We start from the raw sequence: 25,808 nt of genomic DNA, 5'->3' as shown, positions 1-25,808 counted from the left end.
TTTTTCAATGTCCCTCTTAAAATCAGTTCCTCAACAGATTCAAGGTACAGTCTAGCAGAATATGGCAAATACACAGAATATGCCAAATGGGGAGGGGGGAGCCTCATGCTTCCCTTGTTCTGGTCACTATTTTTAATGCAAACTATTTATTTTGGGCAGGAGCCACATCACACCATTGATTCCAAACTTCTTGTAAAATAAAACCTTTGTTCTTACACAAATCATTAAGTCAGATTTCCCACCCCAAGTCCTTTCTTGGGAAGGACATGGAATAAAGACAAAGAAATGAAGGAAGGCAAAGAGAGAAGGAAGGTTAGTTTTTCTAACTAGTGGTTCTCCAACTTTAGCCTGCATTAGACACATCTGGAGGGCTTATGAAAACATCTATAGAGCTTCTGATTTAATAGGGATGAAGCTGGTGCGCAAGAATTTGCATTTCTAACATGTTCCTAGGTGATGCACAAACTGCTGGTCTAAGGGCCACTCGGAGAACTACTGTTCTAGTCTATATTGACGCAATTCATTTTTGAACCTAAATGCAAATTCCACATATATCTCCGTTAACTTTGAACTTCTTATCAGAGCTGGGTTTTTAGCATTTTAGAATCTCTCTGAACCTTGTTTGCTCTTCAACCTCTAAACTATCCTTGCCACAGTATCAACCGCTGTGCATGCAATGTCTTCATCAGCTTGATGATAACAGTATTAAATTGTATAGAGCCAAAGCCATAACCTGGTGCTGTATCCATAGTTACTTCTTTTCTGGTTGGCCTTGTTTTCTTTAATCAACACCCTGTCTTGTGTTGTATACAGCAGAACAAAGTAGAACTTCACTAGTGTACATAAGATGTGAGGCCCAGTTGAAGCCAGAGTCCTGCCCATCTTTGCCGACCCATTCCATACCCTCTGTGGTTCCTTAGGTTTCTTTGAAGAACCCATGGTGCTTGCCAAGTGCCTTTGGAAATCATTAGTGTAGGGAAAAGGCTCATAGGCTTTGAAGTCAGGCAAACATAAACCATCACTTCCTCAGTATGATCATCTCTAGGTCCATCCATGTTGCTGCAAATGGCATTATTTCATTCTTTTTTATGGCTGAGTAGTATTCCATTGTATATATGTACAACATCTTCTTTATCCATTCATCTGTCAGTGTTAACTTAGGTTGCTTCTGTGTCTTGGCTATTGTAAATAGTGCTGCTATGAACACTGAGGTGCACGTATCTTTTCCAATTAGAGTTTTCTCCATATATATGCCCAGGAGTGGGACTGCAGGATCATATGGTAGCTCTATTTTTAGTTTTTTAAGGAACCTCCATACCGTTCTCCATAGCGGCTGTACCAATTTACATTCCCACCAACAGTGCAAGAGGGTTCCCTTTTCTCTACACCCTCTCCAGCATTTGTTATTTGTAGACATCTTGATGATGGCCATTCTGACTGCTGTGAGGTGATAACTCACTGTAGTTCTGATTTGCATTTCTCTAATAATTAGAGGCGTTGAGCATCTTTGCATGTGCACATGCCTGTCTTCTTAGGACCCTGACCATATAGGAGTAGAGGCCTACCCTACTCCGGTGTAACCTCATGTTAATTTAACTAATTACATCTGCAACGAGCCTGTTTCCAAATAAGGTCACGTTACGGGATGCTGAAGGTCAGGACATCCACATATCTTTTTTGAAGGGACACAATTCAACCTATAACAGTAGGTGTTCATGCATTACCGTGGGATGTGTATGTTCTGATGCTTGATCTGACGGGGAAGTTCTTCAAAGCAAAAAACACTCCTTTTTATTCTTCCACAGAGTTTTTTCCACTGTAGTTTACACAGTCCATCCTTGGTAAATTCTTATTGACTAACAGACTTCATTAGAAAGACATACATGATCAAGTGACATACAAGCCCCTGAACAATCAGTCATTTATAGTGATAGAAACGACTTCTCAGAATTTTACACATACACATGGACATTCACCTCACAGAGACTTCATAGATAAACAGACAGACATCTATAGCTATATATCCATATCTGTATCTATCTATCTATGATGACAAAGAATCACCTGACAATGTAAAAATTTTATACGTATTTTACCCTTTCTACTTAACATATTTTGTTGTGGGAATGAAAATGATGAGAAAAAGCAAGAAAGTAGAATTTCCAAGTACTAGAAAGTGTGGTCTTAGAATCAGAACTGGGTAAACGGCTTCTCTTCCACTGAGGCATAAACATAGCCCTTTGTCCCTGTTTAATTGCAGCCTCCTTGAACGGCGCTGGGTCACCTTGGGCGTGTCTAACAAACTGACACACTGCATGATTATCCTTCGGAAAGTGGCCTAACAGACCCAGCTCTTATCCTACTTCTCCCATTACCACGTCCTGCGGCTCCTTTATGACTGCATCCCTCTAAGAGGTCGTAAGGAATGCATACTTCACAAGGGCTTCACGAGAGCCTGCATAGCACACTTATGGAATACACATCAGCTTCCAAAGAAAGACTCACATTAAAAATACAGTCTCTTTGGAGCTGATATATCTACATTATTATGTCCCGATATTAACTCTTTCTCGTTACAGTACAACGTTATGTACATTGGTATGTTTCTGTATTACACAGATCCATGTGCAGTAAAAGTACGGCAGACAGAGGTCTTTAATGACCTTTATGGAAATGACACCAGCAAGCTACATGCATACACACACACACACACACACACACACACAGGAAAGCCTCTCCTCTGTGATGAAAACACCTCATGATTCCCTATTTTTTCCTTCACTTTTTTCATTCTCCACACACGGGCCTTTGTGCTGACTGCACATGTGCATGAACAAGCAAATGCATCGCTACAGGTCTGAGGGATGAAGGAGTCCTTTGTGTAAACGGAAGTCTCTGTGATGCTGCAGCTCGACCTCATTCACAAGAGCATCAGATATAAATCACACAGCAGAGTAAACGATTCAACCAGACACAAGTCACATCCGCACAGGCAAGGAAAGAGGCATGTGCCACACATCTAAAGAAATGAATCTAAAAAAATAAAGAGCATGGTTTTCCTACCGTGTTTATGGGTTACCCAAGAGTATCAGTTTCATTACTCTATTATATATATATATATATATATATATGTATTTTTCTTACATGGTTATTATTCACTTAACCAGAAGTAGCTCTGAATAAGTAACAGAAAATGGGTAGCTATCAACATTTCTTTCTTCATTAATAGCTACAGAGGTATCTTTAAAACAAACCTAGCAGAATTTCCAAATCCAAATAATTGATGTTTCTCGAGAGTCCCCTGATGATGTTACACGCTTATTTCCACAATGTTCCTTGTACTTAACTCTTTTTTTAAAAATTTTTATTGGGGTCTAGTTGATTTATAATGTTGTGTTAGTTGCAGGTGTACAACAAAGTGATGCAGTTATAAATATATATATTCCTTGTACTTAAATCTTATTTTGAAATGTTTCTTCAATGTATTCAAAGACATTTATTGAACATCATCTATGCACCAGGTGCTGTTCAGGGAGATTATCTCTAGAGGTGGAGACAAGACCATAAACAAGATGAAGGTGGAGAAGATCAAGTATAGCATGTGACAAGAGTATGGAGGAGAAATGTGGAGAACAGGGACGGGAAGTGTTGGGAAGAGGGACCCTGAGATGTCAGACAGGTTGGCTAGGAAGGTATCTGGGCAGGTGACATTCGAGGAAAGATCTGAAGGAATGAAGAGAGGGAGCCTTCTGGAAAATGCCACAGAGCACTGCAGGCAGAGGGAATGGCAGCCACAGGCTTTAGAAGGGGGTGAGCCCAGGGTGTCTGAGGAACAGCAAAGAGGCCAGGATGGGGGAGCCCCCTGAGTGGGGGAAGTCACGGCTGGCGGGGGCGAGTGAGCAATAGGCCAGGGAAAGCCTAAGGCACAAGAAGGCCTTTAGCTCCTACGCGGAGTGAGGTAAGAAGCCACGACAGGGCTCTGACCAGGGGATTTGGATCGGACCAACCTCTCGGCAGAGATCGCCCTCACTGCTGTGTTGCAAACAGCCTCGAAGGTGGCCAGGTGCAAACAGCGAGACGAGGCCACTGCAAAAGCCCAAGCAAGAGACAAGAACCCCTGGGACCAGGGTAGTAGCAGCAGAGATGTGAGAAGTGGTTGGATTTCGGTTCCATCTTTGAAAAACTGCCATTACATAGGAAAATCAACTTAATTACTTTTTATGTTCCTCTTATTTAGAACTTTGGCAGTTTTAAAAAGCCAATAGTACCTTTCAAAAAATCCAGATTTGTCCTCGTTGAAGGAATTCTCAATTATGTATTTGTAGGCTGTGAACACAGTTCTAGAACCCAAAGTTCCCCCCAAATATTCTGATTACTCTTGCTATCAGGAAATAAACAGATATCCTCCCTTGGAACAACTTTTGCCCTGGTGGAGTTATAGCAAAGTTGACAGACATTTACAAGATGGAAATAAAACTACTGAAATCAATCCAGGAAGCAGGTGTCAAGCCTAGTCGTGTGGTGGTGAGGCAGGCAGAGGTAGTTATGGGGCCAGGGATGAGGTAAAAAGACATCCCCACTGGGGTCAGTCACTCTGTAATGGTTTCTGCAAAAAAGAAAAGCAAGACACATCACAGCCCCCAACTCATCGCAGCTGCCCTTGGAGTTTTGATAAAGCAAAGACCCAGAACGCTAACACCACGGCTGTTCCCATAATCCTGCTCTGCTCCACTGATCCCCGGAAATGGGTCAGATGACACCTCATCCAATCAGAGATGAATGACATCATCCAAGCAGAGACAACTGACATCATCATGGAGTAGTGTTACCATCACAAACCCCCTCTAGGGGAAGTATAAACCATGTTCTACATGACCAGCAAAACCCTGGTGAAAATATCCACTCCTGACTCAGCCAACGTGCCAGACACTTTACAGCTGTGTTCTCCTCACAGCAACTCATTAGACAAGAACTGTCAACCTCCAGGCGATGAAGAAAATCTGAGGCTCAGAGAGATGAGTGATTTGTAAGACCAGAAAGCTACTAAATAAAAAAGGTGAAAGGTGAACCCAGGGCTGACTGGCTGCAGTGTTCCTCTTCGTTCCAACCCAGAGCTACTCACCAGCAATTGAATAAGACCACCACACACAGAGTGAGTTGAAAATCTTATCTAAGGAAGTCCTGAAGCTAAGTTCTGGGGCAGTCACTGCAAACCCAGGACCTGCAGCACTAGGGGCTAAGGTGAGTCATCATTCCTAAGAGATTTGGAGCAGATCGTAAATTTAAGAGAGTGTTTCTGATAAAAGTTCAAAGTCAGTGCTTTGGAAACAATACTAATCATAATAATAGTAACCATTGAGTCGACTAATATTGTGCTAGGAGTTTCCATGCATTCTCTCTATGCCTTACAAAATCCTTGTCAACTAGGTGCTTTTATCCACATTTTACTGATACAGAAATCATCTCGGTGATGTGACTTCCTTAGACTCCCCAAGGGGGAAAGCCACACCTGGAACTCACACTAGCCCAACTCCAAACCCTGGACTCCTCCTACCAGTAGGGCAAAGCAGCCAACAGCGTGGCCTTTGGGGCCAGACTGCCTGCGTTAGAATCCTGTCTCTGCCTCTTCCAAGTCGTGTGGCCTGGGCAAGTTTCTCAACCTCTCTGTGCCTCAGTTTCCTCATCTGTAAAATGAAGATAATAATAGTAACCACCTCATAAGGTTATTATAAGGATTAAATGAATCAATCTTTATAACGCACTTAAAATAGTGCCCAGCAGACAGTAAGCACTGCATGGGTTAGCGATAATTCTCAACACGGTTACTGAGCCACGCTACGCAAAAGAACAGAGATGGGCTTCCCTGGTGGCGCAGTGGTTGAGAGTCCGCCTGCCGATGCAGGGGACACGGGTTCGTGCCCCAGTCCGGGAAGATCCCACATGCTGCGGAGCGGCTGGGCCCGTGAGCCATGGCCGCAGAGCCTGCGCGTCCGGAGCCTGTGCTCCGCAACGGGAGAGGCCACAGCAGTGAGAGGCCCGCGTACCGCAAAAAAAAAAAAAAAAAGAACAGAGAATTATTAGTTACCATTGCACGATTATGAACAGTTCTTTGAATACAGTGGGGAGGGACTACTGTTCACACCATTTTTGGGGTCCCTTCTGCTCACAGCGTTCACAGGCTTTGGGTAACGTCATAACCTAATGCAAATGATAACCATCCAATTTTCCTTACGAGGCGAGCATGTCATTCGATCAGTTTGCAAAAACCTGAGACGTTAATAGCCTTGTACAAACAAAGTGTTTATTATACCTCACGGCTTTTTTTAAAGTGGGTTACTATACCTCGTGTGTCTCCAACGTGGCGCCAGAGTTAGGATCAGTATTAAGGGGATTGTACGTTGTAAAATTCTGGACAACAGGAGCTCAGTATAAATGTTTTTTTTCAGTAGCACTCTTTGCAAGTCAAATCTAACAGACAGTCGGGTTTCTTGGCTGACCTCTTTATATTTTACACACCCTTGGGCAATATGAGAAATGAAAGCTGACCTCTGTGTGTGTGCACGCGTGCGCGTGTACAAGGGCACATATACGCATGTGCATGCGCACGTGTTTGGGATTAGGAAAAGGTTAATTTTCATTAACCCCACTAGTGCTGTGGTCCTTGCAGTGACAGGAACCTCACCCTTCATTTTGCAGCTTTAGAGTCCCTTAAAAAGCAGGCCAGGGCTTCCCTGGTGGCGCAGTGGTTAAGAATCCGCCTGCCCATGCAGGGGACACGGGTTCGAGCCCTGGTCCGGGGAGATCCCACATGCCGCGGAGCAACTAAGCCCGCGAGCCACAACTACTGAGTCCGCGAGATACAGCTACTGAATCCCGTGCGCCTAGAGCCCGTGCTCCGCAACAAGAGAAGCCACCGCAATGAGAAGCCCACCTACCTCAACAAAGAGTAGCCCCCGCTCGCTGCAACTAGAGAAAGCCGCGCACAGCAACAGAGACCCAGTGTAGCCAAAAATAAATAAATAAATAATAAATAAAAAGCAGGCCAAGGCCATCTACCTTGAATTATCACTGTAAAGCCTTAGGGGTGCGCATCGTTTAAAATCTTTCGGGGAGATGAGATACAATGTCCATTAAAAGTAGCTGGGGATTCGCTCCTCCCCACTACAATCTTTGTTTACTTATTTTGTTCCGTAAACATCAATTCACTCTTTCACCCTCAAATCTGAAAAATCATTTCATATGGACTATACAGCTTGAAGCCAAAGATAAATGGATATAAATGACTTAGGATTTAGCCGCTGTCTTGTATAGCCTTGCAAGGGATCTCTAAAGATGAGATTTCATCACATTTGACAAACCGATTACTGTACAAATGCAAATCCAACTAGGCATTAAAATCCAAGGATTGGGAATTTCCTGGCGGTCCAGTGGTTAGGACTACGCACTTCCACGGCAGGGGCACGGGTTTGATCCCTGGTCGGGGAACTAAGATCCCGCGTGCTGCACAGCACAGCCAAAATAAATAAATACATCAATCAACCTCAAGGATTAAAGAACGAGGTCAGAAAAAGCAGGAGGACAGATCTTATTTTACTTTTGTTCATCAGAGGTCTGATAGAGTATTCTGTAGAGGTGGGAGTTCCTTTGTTAAGGCAAAGGTGACTTCAACTGAAACTGGACGTCCTACCTCTACAAAAATAAACACCACCATTGCCCCTCTTAAAGCCATGGTCGGGAAATCTAAGGTGCCTTGGAAATCCACAGAGCTTGTTTCATCCCAGCACGTTTATCTTCTACTGATTAATAGGCAGCTACCAGCAGACTGTATTCTACCAAGATCTGACACCAACATTTGTGGCCTCACACCAGCCCCATGTGAGAAGGTGACATTTTTCTCCTGATGTATGACGTAGGAGGTATGAACCCAGTATATCGCATTGCCTCCCAGGGAGTTCTTTTGCATGGTTTTTTTTAGTGGTCTCAAGCTAATAAATTAATCGAATGATAACCTGGCAACTGACTTTGGCAGGTAATTCTGTAGAGAGCTCTTCGTCTTGGGGGAATCAAAGACTTAGAAGTCAAAATCTAAGAGATGACGAGGAAGGAAGGGAACTAAACTAGGTTGACTGCCAACTCTCCATCTGACAGTCATATACACTGTTTTATTTCACCCTTACAATAAACAGCAAGTGAATTGGAACTATTAAAAAAAAAAAAACTTGGATCACAACGCCCATACCAGTGAACACTACACCATGCTGTCTCATTAAGGGTGACTAGTGAACGAGTGAATGAAAGAAAATGCTGCGCATAGTAGCTAACCAAACCTGCTCCTATCTCAATCTGATGCATTCAGATATTCCTGCGATAAATGTTGTTGGGCTCAAAGAAATCTCTTGAGTCAGGCACACGGTGTATTGGAATTATCTGCCTGTCTACCCAAGGAGTCCAAACAAGACTGCCCTCAAATTCCCACAGCTCCCTTTCTGGAAGGAATGAGTTCTGAGGCATTCCTCTGGATTCTCCAAATTTTGTTCTAGGAGTCCCTTGGGTATGTCTCTGTTAGTGGAAAGACGGTACCGTTGGGACACCGTTTACACGTCTGTTCCTCCACCAGACCCTGAGCAACTGGAAGGCAGAGTCTGAGTCTGATTTATCTCTAGATGGCTGGCTGCAGTTCTGGCGCCAACACTAGGAGGTGCCCACTTGGAGTTTGCTCACTACGAGGCCATACCGTGGGTTAGTGTGGCAGACTAAAGATGGCTGCAACTTCTTTGACTCTCCTCCCATCAAGAGTTGGGGTCTATTTCCTTTCCCTTTGAATCCGGGCTGGGCTGTAGGTCATTTGATCTATAGAATAAGGTGAAAATGATGCTCTGCTAGTTCTGGGCTTTGTTTTTAAGCCGATTGGCAGCTTCCACCTTGGACACTTGGTCCCTTGAGCCTCATGTAAAAAGCCTGACTACTCTTCTGGGAAGAATGCGTGGATACATCCTGAAACCATTTAGAGAGGAGGAGGGGCTCAGTCATCCCATCCAAGCCCCAAGCTTATGAGCAAACTCATCACAGATCCTCCAGACCAGACCAGCTGCTACCTGAATACCATCAAGTGACCCCAGTCAAAGTCACATGGAGCAGAAGAACAGCCCAGCCAAGTCTCGCCCAAGCTTCTGACCCTTAAAAGTCAATAAAATAATGGATATTTGAGGCGATGAAATTTGGGGGTAGTTTGTTATACAGTGACTAGATCATCGAAATATTACAAAGGTACAAATCTTATTATCCTAGAGGTGGTAAAGTTTTAAATGAACAGTAAATAGACCCACAGACAGAGAAAACAAATTTTTGGTTACCAAAGGGGAAAGGCAGCGGGGGAGGAATAAATCAGGAGTTTGGGATTAACACATACTCACTACTATATATAAAATAGATAACCAACAAGCACCTACTGTATAGCACAGGGAACTATACTTGATATTTTGTAATAAGCTATAAGGGAAAAGAGTCTGAAAAAGTATATATATATATATATATAAATAATATATATATATAAAGTATATATATATATATATTATATATATATATATATATAAAGTATATATATAAAAGTATATATATATATAACTGAATCACTTTGCTGTACACCAGAAACTAACACAACATTGTAAATCAACTATACTTCAATTAAAAAAAAAAAAGAATTGGGAAATAAGCGTGAAAAGGGTGTAACTTGGTGAGAGGAAGCTAGAAATAGCTGGGATTTCCAAGGCCCCCTGAGGTCAGCACCCCTAAACGTAAGTAGCTTTTGGTGGTCTCACACGGCCACAAGGTCATGGGCACCCTTACGTAAGTTATTAATTTCTTTGCTTGTGAAATTGGGGGCTGAGCCCCCTCCAAGACGGCAGACACCCTTGCTCTTGTTGGTGATATTCAATTGAAGAAGATTCCCCTCTCCTATTTTTTTTCCCTCTATAACTCTGGGCATGATTTTAATCATAAATACAAGCACAACTTAATCAGAGAAAGATGTATTCCGTCTTCCAAATGCGCTGAGAGCTCCACTAAATATTAGTAGGTTCAAAAGCATTCCCAGAGCACTGGAGCTCTATCGGAGCGTATTTCAATAAAGGCTGCCTTTGTCATAAATCTCTAAAAATACGGTAAGGGTCACTCCTATTTGGAAAAATGTTCAGTTTTCCTCTTTTTTGCCCTCTTTCCCTTCCTATCAGAAGGCTTTATCCCTTTCGTAGTCCCTCTGATACTGGTGTACATCTGAAGTCATACTATGATCACACCAGTATATGCTCTTTAGAGCCTGCTCACATAACAGAAGTCAGAGGTAGCAGGAGGACAGTGTGGTTTTATATTACCACCATTCATCACAGCTCTGACAGACGATTCTGTAGAGGGGAGAAGAGTGAGAGTCGCCTTGCCAAACTAAACATGATTTCCACAGAAGCTCGGGTATCCTGACTCTCCCAGGCAGGGAGAAATCAACAGATGCACAGCCCTGGACAAAACTAACTCGGAACTCACTCCTGGAAATGCTATCTTAGGTCTTTCTAGCCTGGGATTCGGACTCTAGAAAGAGGACCCATATACATTTTAGGGGACAGAATGACCCCCCAAACTTGGGATATGCCTTAAATCTGTGATTCCCAATGGAGAATGGAGAATGATCATATCTGAATCGTGAGGAGAGCTTTTCGAAACCACGTCTGTCCAGAGGCAAATCTTTTCCTCTCCAGGGAGAATCAGAAGCTCCAGGAAAGGGACTGTGGACAGGCCTTGTAGAAGCTCCCCCAGGGCATTCAGAGGTGGGGAAGCACCTCCTGCACCCACATGTGAGCTCGCACACGCGCGCGCGCACACACACACACACACCCTGCTTAAAACCGATGCCCTGAGGAATCCTAATAAATTATCCATACAATCATCTAAACACCCTGAAAACCTATTCCTAGTCATCCTATCTCTCTTCCTCTAGGAAGCAGATTGTCAACCCTGTGGCCAGTAATACAGTAGTCAAAGGGAATCTAGAAACTTCAGAGACTTTGTTCTTCTGAATAGTTGAGCTCTCCACATAGCTACAGGTCTGCCCATTTAAGCACTGAGTATTTTATTTTTCAAAATAACATTTCAGCAATTTTGCCTAGAAAACCCTCTAGTACCTTACGGCACGTATTCAGTTACCTGAATATAATTTAGCCTCACCTGCATAATTGAAAGCCGTTACTGTAAGCATCAATTTCTGTCCTGAGACTTGAAGAGGGAGTTTATCACTGAAGGCCACAAAGAGTTCCAAATGCCTGGAAGGCAAGTGGCAAGTTGGAGAAGAACAAGCCAAAGATGGGACTCCAAATAAAAAGGCCACCAGCAGATGTCAGAATCCAGATAAGGTGCCACAGAGATAAAGACTGGGTTAACCACAAACAGGATAAGCTTTAGGAAAATTGTCCATACAGGCACTGCATTCTACGACTTGATCGTCTGGGCTGGCATTACTGGGGTGCACAGGCAAACATCTCAAGTCTAAAGGGTCATCTCCTCCTGTCAGAGTGTCTTCCCCCAGCACTCCTTCTAATCCAGTGCTTCGAATTTCTTGTGGTCCCAGAGAGGACCAAAGGCTGCCTTTCCGGTGAGTCAGCTGTGTGTGTGTGTGCGCTGTGTCTTCTGTGAGGGTGCTCGGGGATCTCTCTGACTTACTACCTGGACTTTGGCTGTGTTTCAGGAGGTTAGATTGCTGCATAGCTGAGCTCCAGATAGATAAGGAGATGTTATTCTTCCTTATTTTCCTCTAAAACTACCTCCTTCCTGGGTCTCGTGTTCAGTGTCACTGAACAAGCCCAAGGTCATGTTCTCCATACAATGAGCTTCTGTTTGGGGCTGTATCTTTTCCAATTGTGGATTTAATTGGAGCAGAGCCTGCTGCTTGTGTCATGGGGTGGCCAGCACTGCAATAACCTCTGGGAAGGTACACAGCCACTGAGGACCTCACTGAGGTCCTCTGAATTACCAGCCTCCAGGGACAGATCCCCTCCCGGGGATGAGACGGCCTCTGGGAGGAAGACAAACTATCAGTAACCCGCTATCAGAGGCCACTCCTCGGAGCAAGGTCAGAAGCCAAAGAATAACGGTGACTTAGCAGCTTACGTTACAGGCAACAAAATCTAACAGACCTTGCCTTCAATTAACTGAAGTCGCGTAATTGAAACAGGGCCAGAGAGAACAATCTATCTGCACAGAGAGGCGTGGACGAGAGACTTAATTGAGAAAGAAGAAAAAAGAGGACAGGCAGTCATGTTTTTGTTTTTATTTTTCAAATCACCTTGCAATGTCTCTGGCTACCTTTGATCAAGCTGCTTTTTCAGAGAACTCCGTCTTTGCTTTCCCTCCTAATACCACTCCACCCTCTGGCCGGCCTAGTTTCTCTTATTTTTCTTCTATTCTGGCTGATATTGAGGCAAAGAGGTAGGGAAGGATTTGCTACAAACAGCAAATGCGGTGAAGAGTGAGTGCTTGAGAATCAGAACTGGACCTGGATCCCAGCCCTGCCTCCTCCTGGCTGTGTGACCCTGGCCAAGTGACTTAATTTCTCTGTGACTCAGCATCTTTCTCTGTAAAAAGGAGAAAGAATCCAGTAGAAGAAAGAATATTTGAAATGAGTGAAGGTGGTCTAAAGGTACGAACTTCCAGTTGTAAGATGAATAAGTTCTGGGGATGTAATGTACAATATGGTGACGATAGTTTGTAATAGTGTATTAAATATTTGAAATAAGAGAGTAAATCTTAAAAGTTCTTACCACAAAGGGGAAAAAAAATGTGACTATGTGAAGTGGTACATGTTAACTAAACCTACTGTGGTGAACATTTTGCAATATATACATATATCGAAATATTATTCAAGGTTGTACACCTTGAACTAATACAATGTTATACGTCTGTTATATGTCAATAAATGAAAAAAAAGATACTTCATCATGCAAACTTCACAGGAGAGCTGTGGATACAAATGGAGGCAATACTTATAAAGGGCTTAACAGAGGGGCTGGTACACAGAAAGACGACCCTGTCTGATACTCTTAGAACGCGCATTAAGATCTTAAGGTCTCCACGGAGAGGTCCCTGAGGATCTAAGCAAGAACTACTTTTCATGAACATACATGTAAACTGGTACTTGAAAACTGTTTTAACAACTTCAGACTCATTCTCAGAGATTCCATGCTTATTTGTGTGGGAATTTTTCCATTTTCCCAATAAATGCAAAGAAAAGTCTTATCCAGATTACCAAAATTTCCAAATGTTTACAATCCAGGACAACTAGAGGTCTCCACATGCAGATGTCAATTCCTTTCATTCCCTCAAGGAAGCACGCTTTTTAGTCATATTGTCTCATATGCCTCCTCCTTAACATTGGGGTTCTCGGGTCTGTTCTTATTCAGTCTCCCTCTACATATCTTCCCTGGAGGGCAACACTCCTCCTTAGACTCTCCTCACCTCCTGGCACTGAGTGCCATCTCTTTGGTACCCTGAACAGGCCCCTTCAAAGGACACCCTGTTGTGGTACAAGTGGCTCCTTCCATCAAGAATGACCATCCCTCATCCTGTTTTAACAGATGCTTCTTGAGGCCCCACCCAAACGTCAAGTACCTGGTGAAATCTTTCCAACTCTGCCCTCTACAGACACTGTTCATATGACACTATGACGTATTCACTATGACCTGATCTGCCTCCCTTGCCCAGCTCAGGGCTTTCAGAGCAGTGCTTTCATGTGTGTCAGATCCCCTGAAGATCTTGATAAAAATCTAGATTCTGGTCTACATTCTGTGCATTCTGATTTGGTAAGTCTGGGCTGGGGCCTGAGATTCTGCATTTCTCCCAGCTCCTAGGTAATGCTGATGCTACTGCCTGGTAACCCAAGTGAGTAATAAGCTGTTAAGAACATCTCTCACATCTCAGTAACTTGGTATCATCATCCTCATCACCATCATTATTACCATCACCATCATCATCATCATCGTCATCATCATCATATCATCATCACCACCAACATCATCATCATCATATCATCATCATCATATCATCATCACCGCCAACATCATCATCATTGTCATATCATCACCATCATCATCATCACATCATCATCATATCATCATCATCACCACCACCACCATCATCATCTTTTGACACAGCTGCCTAGCAACTGTACTTAGGGAGATGAGATGTCAGGGCTGCCTGAAATCGTGGCGGACAGTGGTGAACAGAGGATGTGCACCTGGTGTGGGATGGACTAGAAAGTGCAGGTAGAATCAGAGAGGAAGAGGAGGCAGGATGAGGTTAGTGAAGAGACAGGAGGTAGCAAAGAGAGGAAGAAAAGAGAGTGAAAAAGATGGAGAGACAGACAACAGGAAGGAAGTGACGAGGGAAGAAAAGGAGAAAGGGATGGCCATCAAATGAGAAAAGAAAGGTAGCTGACTTCCCTCCTTGGGGTGGGACTGGTCCTACGTCATCTGACTTTACAGAGTAGGGGGTGGACTTCTGGACTTGAGCCCTCCCGAGGGTGGGCACTCTAGCCATTCAGGCCCAGAGCTTCCCCCCTTCACTCTAAATGTTCTGCCTTCCTGAGCAAGTGAGGAACTGTCACTGTGAGAGGAATAATAAATGAGGGTCTATGTCATGATTATGTGTGTAGAAAACGGCGTATCTCAGTTCAGAAGATCTCAGTCTGTAGGAAGTCCTTTATCCTAAGACTTCAAACTGATTGTCCATTCAAACAACCCAAACAAAAGTTACCTGATACAGTTCGATCCGTTGTTCAGGCACTCTGGCTTTCGGGTTCTGTAAACGAAAGACTCTGAACTCTGCCTTCACCAAATTGGAAGCATTCTTCTCCATGGCGGAGACGTCAAATCGGACAATTCTGAAGTAGGGTCTGTAGAAAGTGGGCGGGATGGCATCTGTAAAAAGTTAGGGCAATCATTCAAAATGATAAAAATCCATTGTTCTCTCACAAAAGACCACGCAGCATGAGATAGTCTTAAGAAACCATACGGGAAATATCTACAGAATGATTTCGTTTCCAATGGCCAATTTAATATCATTAACAATTGAACCAGAAAAAAAAAAATAAACATCTGCATTTGGTTACAGGAGCAGCCGATTAATAGGGATTAACAAACCACTTCCAACTCCATTTGAGGCTATAAAGTTAACCCTCTCCTTTGAAAGCTGACAGAGTGGTGGAAAACCCTAGATGGTTATAAATTGGAACAAGTTCATGACAGTGGATGCCTGGAGAGAGCCGTCGGGCTTGCGTACACTTTCATCAGTTGTGCCAGGAAAAGAGCTCCTAATGGCAAGCAGTTTGCCCATGTATTTTTTTTCCTTGAAATTTTGGCACTCAGACACTCTGCTCTCTCCAGCTTCGTGGACTGCATCTTTTTTGGCTTTGATAATTTGGTCTTTCACACACATAGGACCAAATACACCCTCTAGACAAGTTAGGGTGAGGACATTTGAATAAAAATATACAGATACTGGCTATACCAGGCCAGTCTTAAAATTCTTTATTCAGCATAAATGTCCATTGGTGGGAGGGAATCCTAGCTAATGAAGAGGAAGAAAATCAACCCAAATGCCTTCTGTTCTGAGTCATGAAAAATACAGAGATGCAGAAAGCCCACAGCAATTTCAAGTTCATGGGCTGCTAGAATTTTGCTGTTATTTTGTAGTAACCTGTCATTGCCTTTGAATATGCAACTTGAGGTTACCCCCAAACCAAAGCAAGTCCAAATTCTATCCCCATACTTCATATACAACACCGATTTATTAAGCACCTACACTGGGCAGGCCACCTGTTACAGGTACATTCCTACAGTATACGTAGATTAGGCATATTTCTACAATACTCTTCCAAAATCTCCTGCAAACTTACTTTCATTATTCTGGAATGTTCCATCCAATGCTGGTGGCTCCATGATTTTCTACCCCCTCCTCAATTATGTCACTTCATTGCAACATAATCATTCATTTTTTTATGGCTTCTTACAAATGTTTTTATTACTTCATTATTATGTTTGCTTATTTTGTTTCCCCATGAAATCTTAAGAATCTTGAGGACTAACCATATTTTCCAGGTCTTTCTTTTTCCCCGTCTACCTAGGACAGGGCTCTGCACACATGGAGTTCACCAAATACCCACTGTTTACGAAGTTGGTCATCAACAGGAGTCTTGAAAGACTCAGGCGTCTGGCTATTGGCAAGACTAGCTTCTTATTAAACAAGTGAACCATCCTGCTGATGTTAAAATAGAAATAAATACCTTTTGTGATTTCCTGGGAAATCCATGCCCTGACAATTACACTGAAAAAAAAAAAAAATGCTAGGAATACACCAACATTTCCTCATCTTAAGAGCTCTGAACTTTTTTCCCTCATAGAGGCTTTTCCCCATCCCTTTCCCATGTCCTGTGGCTTCTGGAAAGCAGCTCACGGGGAAGTGGTGAATTTCAAACCATGCCCTGCTCGATGACTGCTTCACAAAGGACTGTGGGAATTGAAGCTTTGTAGCTCAGAAGCCTCAGAAACAAAAACAAACAAGCACGCAAACAAAAAACCCCAAATCTAAAGCACCCACGTTTCAGAGAAAAGAAGGTATTCATGTGGACACGGGGATGGCCCGCTGCATCACTACCGTGAAATACTCGGTGGACAGTTTCAGGCGGACAAAAACATTCACCCGGCCAGAAAGGTCTGGGGAGCCCCCTAGCTTAGCAATTTGCAAAGGTAGCTGCCAGGACAAACTGACCTTTCCCTCCGCTGGAACGTGCCCAGCCCAGGTGATTGGACAGGCTTGTCCCATCCTGATCAGCTCAGCTGAAAACAGTCTGGGGTCCCAGGTAGAGAGGCCTGGGGAGGGCTGGGGCCGGGCCTCCTGGCTTCACACACTCTCCAGTTTGGCCAGAACCTTCCACAGGCCTAGTGGCTGCATTCAAGTTCGCATGGCCTCCCCATTAGACAGCAGGAGCTTCAAACATGCTTTGAAAGAGCATCCTGAAAGCGCAAAGCTGCTTCAGTGCATTTCCCGTCATTAGCGAGAGTAAACATCTCATTGGTTTTCTCCCTCTTATTGGAACCCCCTTCAGGCCTGTGTTACTTCCACAGACACCCATCATTCACACCCGCCAACCCCAACCTTATCCCTCCATCAAGTTTGTAAATAAGTGCTCTTGAGATTTATTTTTATTCTCTTTTGTGTTTATTAAACTTTGAACAATTTTTTTCCCTTTCTGGTCCTCTGCCCATAAACACACTTTCTTTTTATGGCCGCTTTGGACCAGGAGGTCAATTTTGTTTCTCCTTCTTCTAAGCAAATCATCCAATGATCCTGTCCTAGGCTTTTGAGCTTTGAAGGGGTGTTTGCAAATATTTACAGGAATTGCTTGATAGTTAAGTACGTTGTTCTGCTCTGCTCCCTATACCCTGGCAAACAGCCCTCCTCCTCTCTGGCCATTATAACCATTTTGGCTGCTTCAGCTGCCTGATACTACAAAGCCACAGTTTTGGTTCTTGCTTTGTAAGTCGAAGCAGTTAACACAGGAGGTGAAGTGGCAGCTGAGCGTTCTCCAGCAGCACGTCGGCTTTGGTCTTGTGACCACAGTGAAGGGACCAGGCCAGCAGGACACGGCAGCTTTTCCCACACCCCTGCTCCAGCACCCGAGAATGGGAGCTCACTGGATAAAGACTGGTAACTGAAGAACTGAATACCGCTGCTAAGGGTCAGCCCCAGCTGTCCCTGGCTGCCCTCGGCTACGGGTCACCAGTCCCATGCCTGGCTGAGGAACTTGAGCGACTTGCCAAATAGCCTTACATTTGGGGGAAAAACTAAAAATCACAGCAAAGGGCTGGGGCCTAGCCTGTGACCCTGCCCTTACCTCATAAAGGCTTGTGGACGCCTGGTGCAAAGAGCTCAACGTGGCCCCTCTACACCCAGCCAGGTTGCTGAGGCTCGTTTCCTGGGCTCGGAGTGGCTGGGTAGGTAGTTAATGGCTTGGGCAGCCCTAATCCATCCATCCAGGCTTGGAGGGATGTAGCTTTTTTCTCCACCTTCTCCAAGAACTCATTTCCCCCTTTGGAATGGGACGTGTCTCTAAAGGCCTCTGGAATTCCGATCCACTTCCTACACCACTGCTAGGTAGTCGGGGACTTGTGCTTGACCTTTGCTAACTTGCCCACGCTCATCCTAGGTTTTTTTTTTAGTGGTACGCGGGCCTCTCACTGTTGTGGCCTCTCCCGTTGCGGAGCACAGGCTCCGGACGCACAGGTTCAGCGGCCATGGCTCACGGGCCCAGCCGCTCCGCGGCACGTGGGATCTTCCCGGACCGGGGCACGAACCCACGTCCCATGCATCGGCAGGCAGATTCTCAACCACTGCGCAACCAGGGAAGCCCTCTTCCAAATTATTGATTAGCTCATTTGTAAATCATCTTCTCCTTGTGTTAGCACCCTGCGGTCAGGAATCTTCACTTAGAGTTCTTTGGTTCCCCATGGCCCAGGGATAGCTTCATGGGCATGTGACCAGCGTGGTGGTACCGGGTCCCAAGCTCAGAAAAGCCTCACACTGGAGTTTGATGCTCTGTGGTCACCATCTTTAGACCCTTAATCATTTCACCTTTGAATTTACGCTTCGTACGTGAAGTCTGATGGGACAACGGAGCACGTGCAGGGGCATGGGGCCTCACTCATGTGCTGGGCCACCCTCCCGTCACCTCCAGGCCTCCCCAGGACTGGCACTCAGCCCCCTGCCCCTCGCATCCAGGACAGCCAGCATCAGGTGCCCACACCTGAACATCTCCGGGCAGGGCATGGGGGCGGCTGTTTGAGCTGAGTCTGGCCGCATATTCAGAGGCAGCCCAGTGGGAGAAAGTAGCTAGTCCTTCCACAGTCACATACAGTTATAGGATCCGAAGGCAGTGGGATCTTTAAGGCCATTTGAATTTTAACCCCAAATCAAAAAGTCGTAGCTATGGGGCAACAGGGACATCAGTGGGCTTTTCTGAGCCTGTTTCTTCATCTATATAAGGAAGTAAATAATTTCCTATCTCATATGTATTGACTCAGGTTGTCAGTTCACACAAGCGAGCAGACAGAACATTCAAGCACTGGGTCTCGCACACATTTCCCCTCAAAAACGTCCCTTCCTATCCCCCTTTCCATCCTGCAACAGAGATGCTAACCGGTTCTTGGGCCTTCCTTGAATGTCCCACCGAGAGAGAACATTCTCTTACCAACTAACTTAATTAGAAGAGAAGGGACAGAAGCAGTTAAGTGTCCTGGGACAGTTTATAAATGACTGAACAAAAACCAAAGAAAGGTCTTACAACATCACCAATACGTGAGGAGTTCTGACAGAAAGTGTAGATTTGGAGGCTGAAAGAAATACCCCAAGGATATCCAGAGTTCAGCCTTTAGGGAGGCAAGGCTTCGATCATCTATCCTGAATCTGGTAGCAGGTTGAGCTAGATGGCCACCCAGCTCACTTGCAGCTCTGCCTTTTCATCATTCTCATTTTGATATTCTCCACGGATGGAGCCTCCAAAAAGTATCTTTTCTCCCCCAGATTTTACATTAGATGACTGTCGCTCACCACCTACTTTAGAGTCACATGGGGAGCTTAGGAATATGCTTATTACCTGCCTCTATCCCAGACCTACCGTGTGAATCCCAGGTGATTCTGTCTTACATCCAGATTTGATAACATCTGCCCTAGACAATGTCTAACCATAATGAACTTGGCCAGGCTTGCCTTCGCTTCAGTGTTATGAACTGGTTAGGGACGAATAACATATGTCTATCCCACCATCCCCTCCCTAAAAAAGAATGGCCTGGTCTCACTGCAGCCTCAGAATTGACTTCACAATCACCTCCCATGTTCTAATAGTTTTATATGCTTCATGTCTGCTAAGAAGGTGTTTTTAATCCCCATTTCACAGATTCAGAAATCAAGAGCAAGGAGAGTGAAATAAGTCCTGGCTAAGGGCAAGGTGAAGCTGGCCTGTCATCAAAAGCCCTGGCTTTTCACCACAATATCCTGCCCTCCGCGCAAAAGAGTCCCCTGAGTCGAAGACATGAATCCCACCCGAGGCAGAAAGACCAACACCCTCACTGGAGCACTATTGCAAAAACGGGCACAAAGACGTAGCTCTTGCATAACTAGAGATCTGTTAGACCTTGCAGTAAAGCTCCAGAAACTTTAATGCAAGGCCCAGTATTTTCACTGATACTCCTTAAAAGAATGGCTCTGGTTTGGAGATCTGGGGCTTGTTCGTGCGGAAGTTCCCCCCAAGAGGCACTTTGCTAATACTAGGACTGCCCAGGATCATTTGGACGCCCATACAAGATGTGCCTGGTGCCTCTATCCTCAGTAGCATCCACTGGCTCTCATCCCCAAGCTCCTCAAACACACAGAACAAACTCTTCATTCCCCTTTCCAGAAATGACTGCACTTTTCCTACAGCTCTGTAGTAATTGGCGTGGACTTTTGACAGCGCTTAACGGGTGTAGTGGCCCCTCATTCCTGACATCCCCGGCTTTGAGGGAAGTAGTTTGGGGTTCATTAGACATTCCTCAGGGAGCAGCAAGAAAGCCACCCGCCACACGATTGGAGGGCCAGGAAATGAGCTGCTATTTGTATGTGCGCGGACACAGCCAGCGAGAAACCAAGACAATTGTGTTTGGGGGTTTTCTCAAATTTGTCCTGGCACACGGGAGATAGATTTGATTTCACTACCACATCCCAAACACTGCTGACATTCAAGTCACAGCAATTTAACACAAAGTGACTGAGGAATAAACAGTGCATCACCAGTGGTCTCTGATGTTCTCCCTGGCCATCCCTCCTATTAAATGTAACCCAGCACCGGAGCATCTGTGATGGAAAGTGGGTGTCTCCGAGCAGGGGACAGACCTAATGTGCTGCTGGCAGTTGGGAATCACTGTGTCAGCATCAGCTTATGTGACTTGGCCTTCATCGAACTGCTATTTGAGTCTGTGCACACTGTCAGCAGGACCGTTTTGGCCCCTTCTTATACAAAACCAAAAAAAAAAAAAAACGTTAAATCACAGTGATGCTGGCCCACAGTGGTTGGTTTTCTTGAACTATGACAGACACGGTGTTTCTAGTGTCTACTCCAAAGTTTCCATCACCTTCATAAAAACCCCACTTAGGTGGAGACACCTATTTTGTTTTGATTCTTCTATGTTTCTCATTGTGCTCAGGACTGTGTATGGAGAGGGCACGTGGACCCGCTTTTGCGGGCAGGTGGACCACGAATGGGACATATTCCTTTGGAATGACGTCACAGTGGGAGGCTGTCCTCTTGGTTGGAGTAGGTGATTGAAGCCACTCTTCTCTGCCATTGTCTCATTCTTTAAAGCACATACAACTCTCTTTTTTTTCCCCTCTCTCTCTCCTTATTTTCTCTCCTTCCTTTGCTCCATTTTCTTTCTCTCTTTTCTTACTTCTCTTCAATCTGTGCTTCTTTTTCTCTAAAAAAAAGCGGGGGGGGAGGCGCTTCCCTGGTGGTGCAGTGGTTAAGGATCCGCCTGTCAATGCAGGGGACATGGGTTCAAGCCCTGGTCCAGGAAGATCCCACATGCCACGGAGCAACTAAGCCTGTGCACCACAACTGCTGAGCCTGCGCTCTAGAGCCCACGAGCCACAACTACTGAGCCTTCGAGCCACAACTACTGAGCCCATGAGCCACAACTACTGAAGCCTGCGCACCTAGAGCCCGTGCTCCACAACAAGAGAAGCCACCACAATGAGAAGCCCGCGCACCACGAGGAAGAGTAGCCCCTGCTCGCCACAACTAGAGAAAGCCCGCACGCAGCAACAAAGACCCAACACAGCCAAAAATAAATAAATAAAATAAATAAAATTTTTTTACATGTTAAAAAAAAGGGGGAAGGGGCAAAATCGCCATGATTTTGGTCCACTAATGGCCTTTAAAGAGGCCAATGACCTCATGACGTATTTATCCACACAGCTATTCTAGAACCCAGCAATGGCTCCCAACAAAGTCAACAGAAAGAAGGCAATATGCATCGATTCCACTAACAAGTTAAACTTGGAAATGTAGGATCTCGCCCTTAATCTCTTAATGGATGAGAAGCACCCTTTATTTTTAATCTCTTTCTACAGATTGAGAAACCAGTAAAATCTTGCCAGACTTACACCAAACATTGCCAAAATAAAGATGGAAATGTACCCTCTCGGACATTCTCGCTCACCGCTGCAGAGAGACTTCTCAGCCCAGAACAGACAAATTTCAACATTCCCCTTTCCAGAAACTACTGCATGTTCCCTGCAGCTCCATGACGATTGGTGTGGACTGTCTGACATGCCTTAATGGGTGTAGCGGCTCCTTATTAGCCTGAAAATCTTTCTCTAAGCTTTCTAAAATTGTAGCAGTGATGCACATCATGGTTATTGCGTGTCTTGTACCGGGAGCTCGTCTCTGTGTTGTCTGTAAGCTTCTTGCTTGTGGCCTAACTTCTTTGTCAGGCAATCGCCTAATTACTTTGAGGCACTGTGCTGCTTTCCTGCTCTGCCCTGGAGCTCAGCGAATAAGCAACAGGGCACACCCTGCTAGGATTGCAAGCTATTTACCAACTTCACCAAGTGGGACGGGCTATTCCTGCTAATGTATTAAATTCATGACTTGGGAGTGAGTAAAGGTGAAGCGGAAGAGATGGTCTGGATTATCTAGTTTGAAAAGGAAAGCAAATACAGCTAACGTTCATTCTCTCTGCAACTCTTCATTGCACTTAGAAATGAGAACACGTAAAGGGTTTGCCCGGCACCCATTATGTGCTCTCTCAATGTTACTGGTATCGAATTCCTCTTACTGCAGTTTTCTCTACAAGACAAGACAAGACAGTCTCTCCCAGAACTCCTTCAGTGACGGAGAACTCAAACTTAGGCAGATGACCTACTGCGGTCTCTGACAGCTCCGACTGTACAGAGTTCTTCCCTATCTTGGGCTGAGATCTGCTTACCTACAAGGTCTGCCCACTGGGTCTGGTTCTGCCACATAAGATGATTTACCCCCTTTCCACCTGACCCTACTCAGAAATTGTGAAGCCAAATCTCATGTCTCCCTGCCCCCATCTCTTTTCTTTTCTAAGCAAACATTCCTATTTCCTTTTCTTATTTTTCGTGAGAGCCTTTTACTTTGGTGGATGGTCTCCTCTTTGCTCCAATTTTAAAATCAGACCCTTAAATCTGAACATAATTCTCAAGGCAGAATACAGTAGAACTATCACCTTCCTAATCGTGGAACTTATACTTTTATTAATACATCCCAACTGTGAATGATTCTCATTCATTCTCATTCTCTCTCTCCCTCCCGACTGCCCCCCACACACATTCTTTCTCTCTTTTTAACCTTTGTACTCGTATCATATTTTCTATGTGTTTTGAATGCATAATAAATGAGAGGTCTCGGGTCTTTCCCACACAGCCTGTTTTACAGATGTCATTATCTTATGTTTTACACCCTGAGGCTTTTTTGTGTGCAAATTTTACAATCTACCCCGATCCAATATGTACTTATTTCATTTGACTCCTCTTTTCAAATATGCTGAGATGGATTTGATGTCTGATTTGGTGAACCTGAGCGTTCATTTCTTAAATAACATTGCAGAGGGCAGAGTCTGAAAATCAGTAATGTTCTTTATGCTGAATGCCAGTCCTGAACCCCAGCTAGAAAGATGGTAGGGAGTAAGAATTGCTTGAAAGGAATTTTTAGTTATCAGATATCTTTATTAGCATTTCAGTAGATGGTCATTCAGTACCTTAAAAAGAATACTAGAGTTTCAAAAGATGGTGCTTTCTTAGGGTTAGTAGATGTATTCATTAAGGGTGTGGACCCTTCCTCCATCCTGTTTGTACTGGCAACACAGCTATGGGCAATTAAGATATGGGAACATACAGGAATTATAGGAATCCAGATGAACTGTGGCATGACCGAGTTCTGGAATGGAGCCACAGGTGTTATGCTTGTTTTAAGAATTCATGTTCATTTGGGTGCTAAGCAGCTTTCTGTTCAAGGTCGGGACACCACTTGTGAGAGGAGAAAAAACAGTCTTTAAAGTAAGAATCTCCACGGCAAAACTAGACCACAGCTAAGGACTCTGAAATGTTTGAGTGTATCTTATTTTTATTTAATTATCTGAGAGCAAGCCCTACCCTTTAGTTTCAATCTCATGACTTTGGTGTATAACGTGTACAAATTTTCCTCTGCTCTTAGGGCCACTGGGAGAGAAAACGGACTAAATCCTAGCAGCCAGGACATCCAAAGAGTGAGTCCAACTGGTCCCAAGTTACTTGACACCCTAGCAAAGGAAGAGGCACTGTCATTTTTGAAAATGGAAGGAGAATTCTTAAGGAAAAAAAAAAAAAAAAAAGAGTTTCTCCTCTTTGGGGAAGCTTCAGCTCTGTCTTACGGCTCAGCTCTCTCTCTATTATCTTTTGAAGGCTTCAGAAGCCTTAGTGGCAGGGGTCAAAACTCAGGTGCTTTCTGAAGCTTTCTCCACTCTCTTTTCTCACTGGCGGTTGTGTAGATGGCACAGGACAAATGCCTTTATTTAGTTACGAGCCAATGGCTCTCCTACGCTTCTTAAAAAGCATTTACTAAGTCCCCTTTAAAGAAGAGCTCTTTGAATGAGCCAGTATTTCTTAAATATGTTAGGGTGAAAGCAAATAGAACTCCCAGGGCACCATAGTGATATATACACACATGCATAATCAGAATTAAAAAAGTAGCAAACTGAGGTAGAGAGATGGAACCTTTCTACAACATCAGTGTGGGGTTTACCTGCATGTACTCGGGGAATACTGCAGGTATGCCCCAAAATCAGGGGAATAACTTTCACCAGGTTGGGGTGCATCTGTTATGTCCTTGACACACCATATTCCGTTTCTTGTCATATTACATTGGTTTCATTAGACTGTTTTTAAAGCCTAGACAACAATCAGAAAGATTTCCCCATGTCAGAAAAGTGGGGAAATAGTCAGTTCCATAATCTCATCTGAATAAATTAATTGAGCTTTTGTGTGTGCAAGGGAAGGAAGGTTACCAATGAAGAACGCTGTACAGCAGAGCACCCAGGAGACACGGTCCTGAGGACAGTTGCTGCCAGAGGAGGTTTGACAAGGGAAACTCGGTAACTCCTCTCAATCCCTTCAAGGGCTCTTAGACACCCCAAGAATTCTCCTTAGCAGGGAGCAAGTCCTGTGGCTGCCTGGCGATAGCACTGGACTGGAGATCCCCGAGGGCCAGGGAGAGATCTGCGCACATCTATTTCACCCATCAGAGAGCTCCTTTTTAGACCCTCCTGACCAGGCCACCCATTGGACCGACACTTGTAGGAGCGACCTGGGAACACTGGCTCTATATTGGAGAGAGAAGCCTTTGTAAGTCTCACAAGTACAGGGGCCGAATCATTCATCTTCTCTCTCTCCAAGGCCTCCTAGTACATAGCAAGTGCTCAATAACTATCACAAAGGAAAAGAAGATGAATTTTTTTCTCAAACAGCTGAATCTTATGATGAGAACCAGTGTAAATCACAAGCCTGACATCTTCCTAGGATCTTAATGCCTCACAATGTACTTTCACATACATTACTTCATCTGAGCCTGCTAACACCTAGGTAGTGTTATCTCCATTCTACTGTGGAGGCAACCGTAGTTCAGAAGCCAAATGGTTTTATGTAAATGAGTCTGGGGACTTCTTAGCGCTAACCTC

General features: G+C 44.5%; 1 protein-coding gene across 3 annotated transcripts in view; it reads right to left on the bottom strand.

Moving 5' to 3' along the window:
• TGFB2 (transforming growth factor beta 2) overlaps window positions 1-25,808 on the bottom strand; it is an 85,171-nt gene that overhangs the window by 16,369 nt on the left and 42,994 nt on the right. For all 3 annotated transcript variants that reach the window (XM_027122212.1, XM_027122210.1, XM_027122211.1), the window contains one exon: window positions 14,794-14,957. In XM_027122212.1, the coding sequence (XP_026978013.1) occupies window positions 14,794-14,957 (164 nt within the window). The remainder of the gene's footprint in view (window positions 1-14,793; window positions 14,958-25,808) is intronic.

Source organism: Aethalodelphis obliquidens, unplaced genomic scaffold (genome assembly GCF_003676395.1).
Source record: "Aethalodelphis obliquidens isolate GAN/ISIS:26980383/991018 unplaced genomic scaffold, ASM367639v1 scaffold24, whole genome shotgun sequence".
NCBI lineage: Eukaryota > Metazoa > Chordata > Mammalia > Artiodactyla > Delphinidae > Aethalodelphis > Aethalodelphis obliquidens.
Note: the sequence above shows the minus strand (reverse complement) of the source record. Positions and strands in the feature narration are given on the sequence as shown.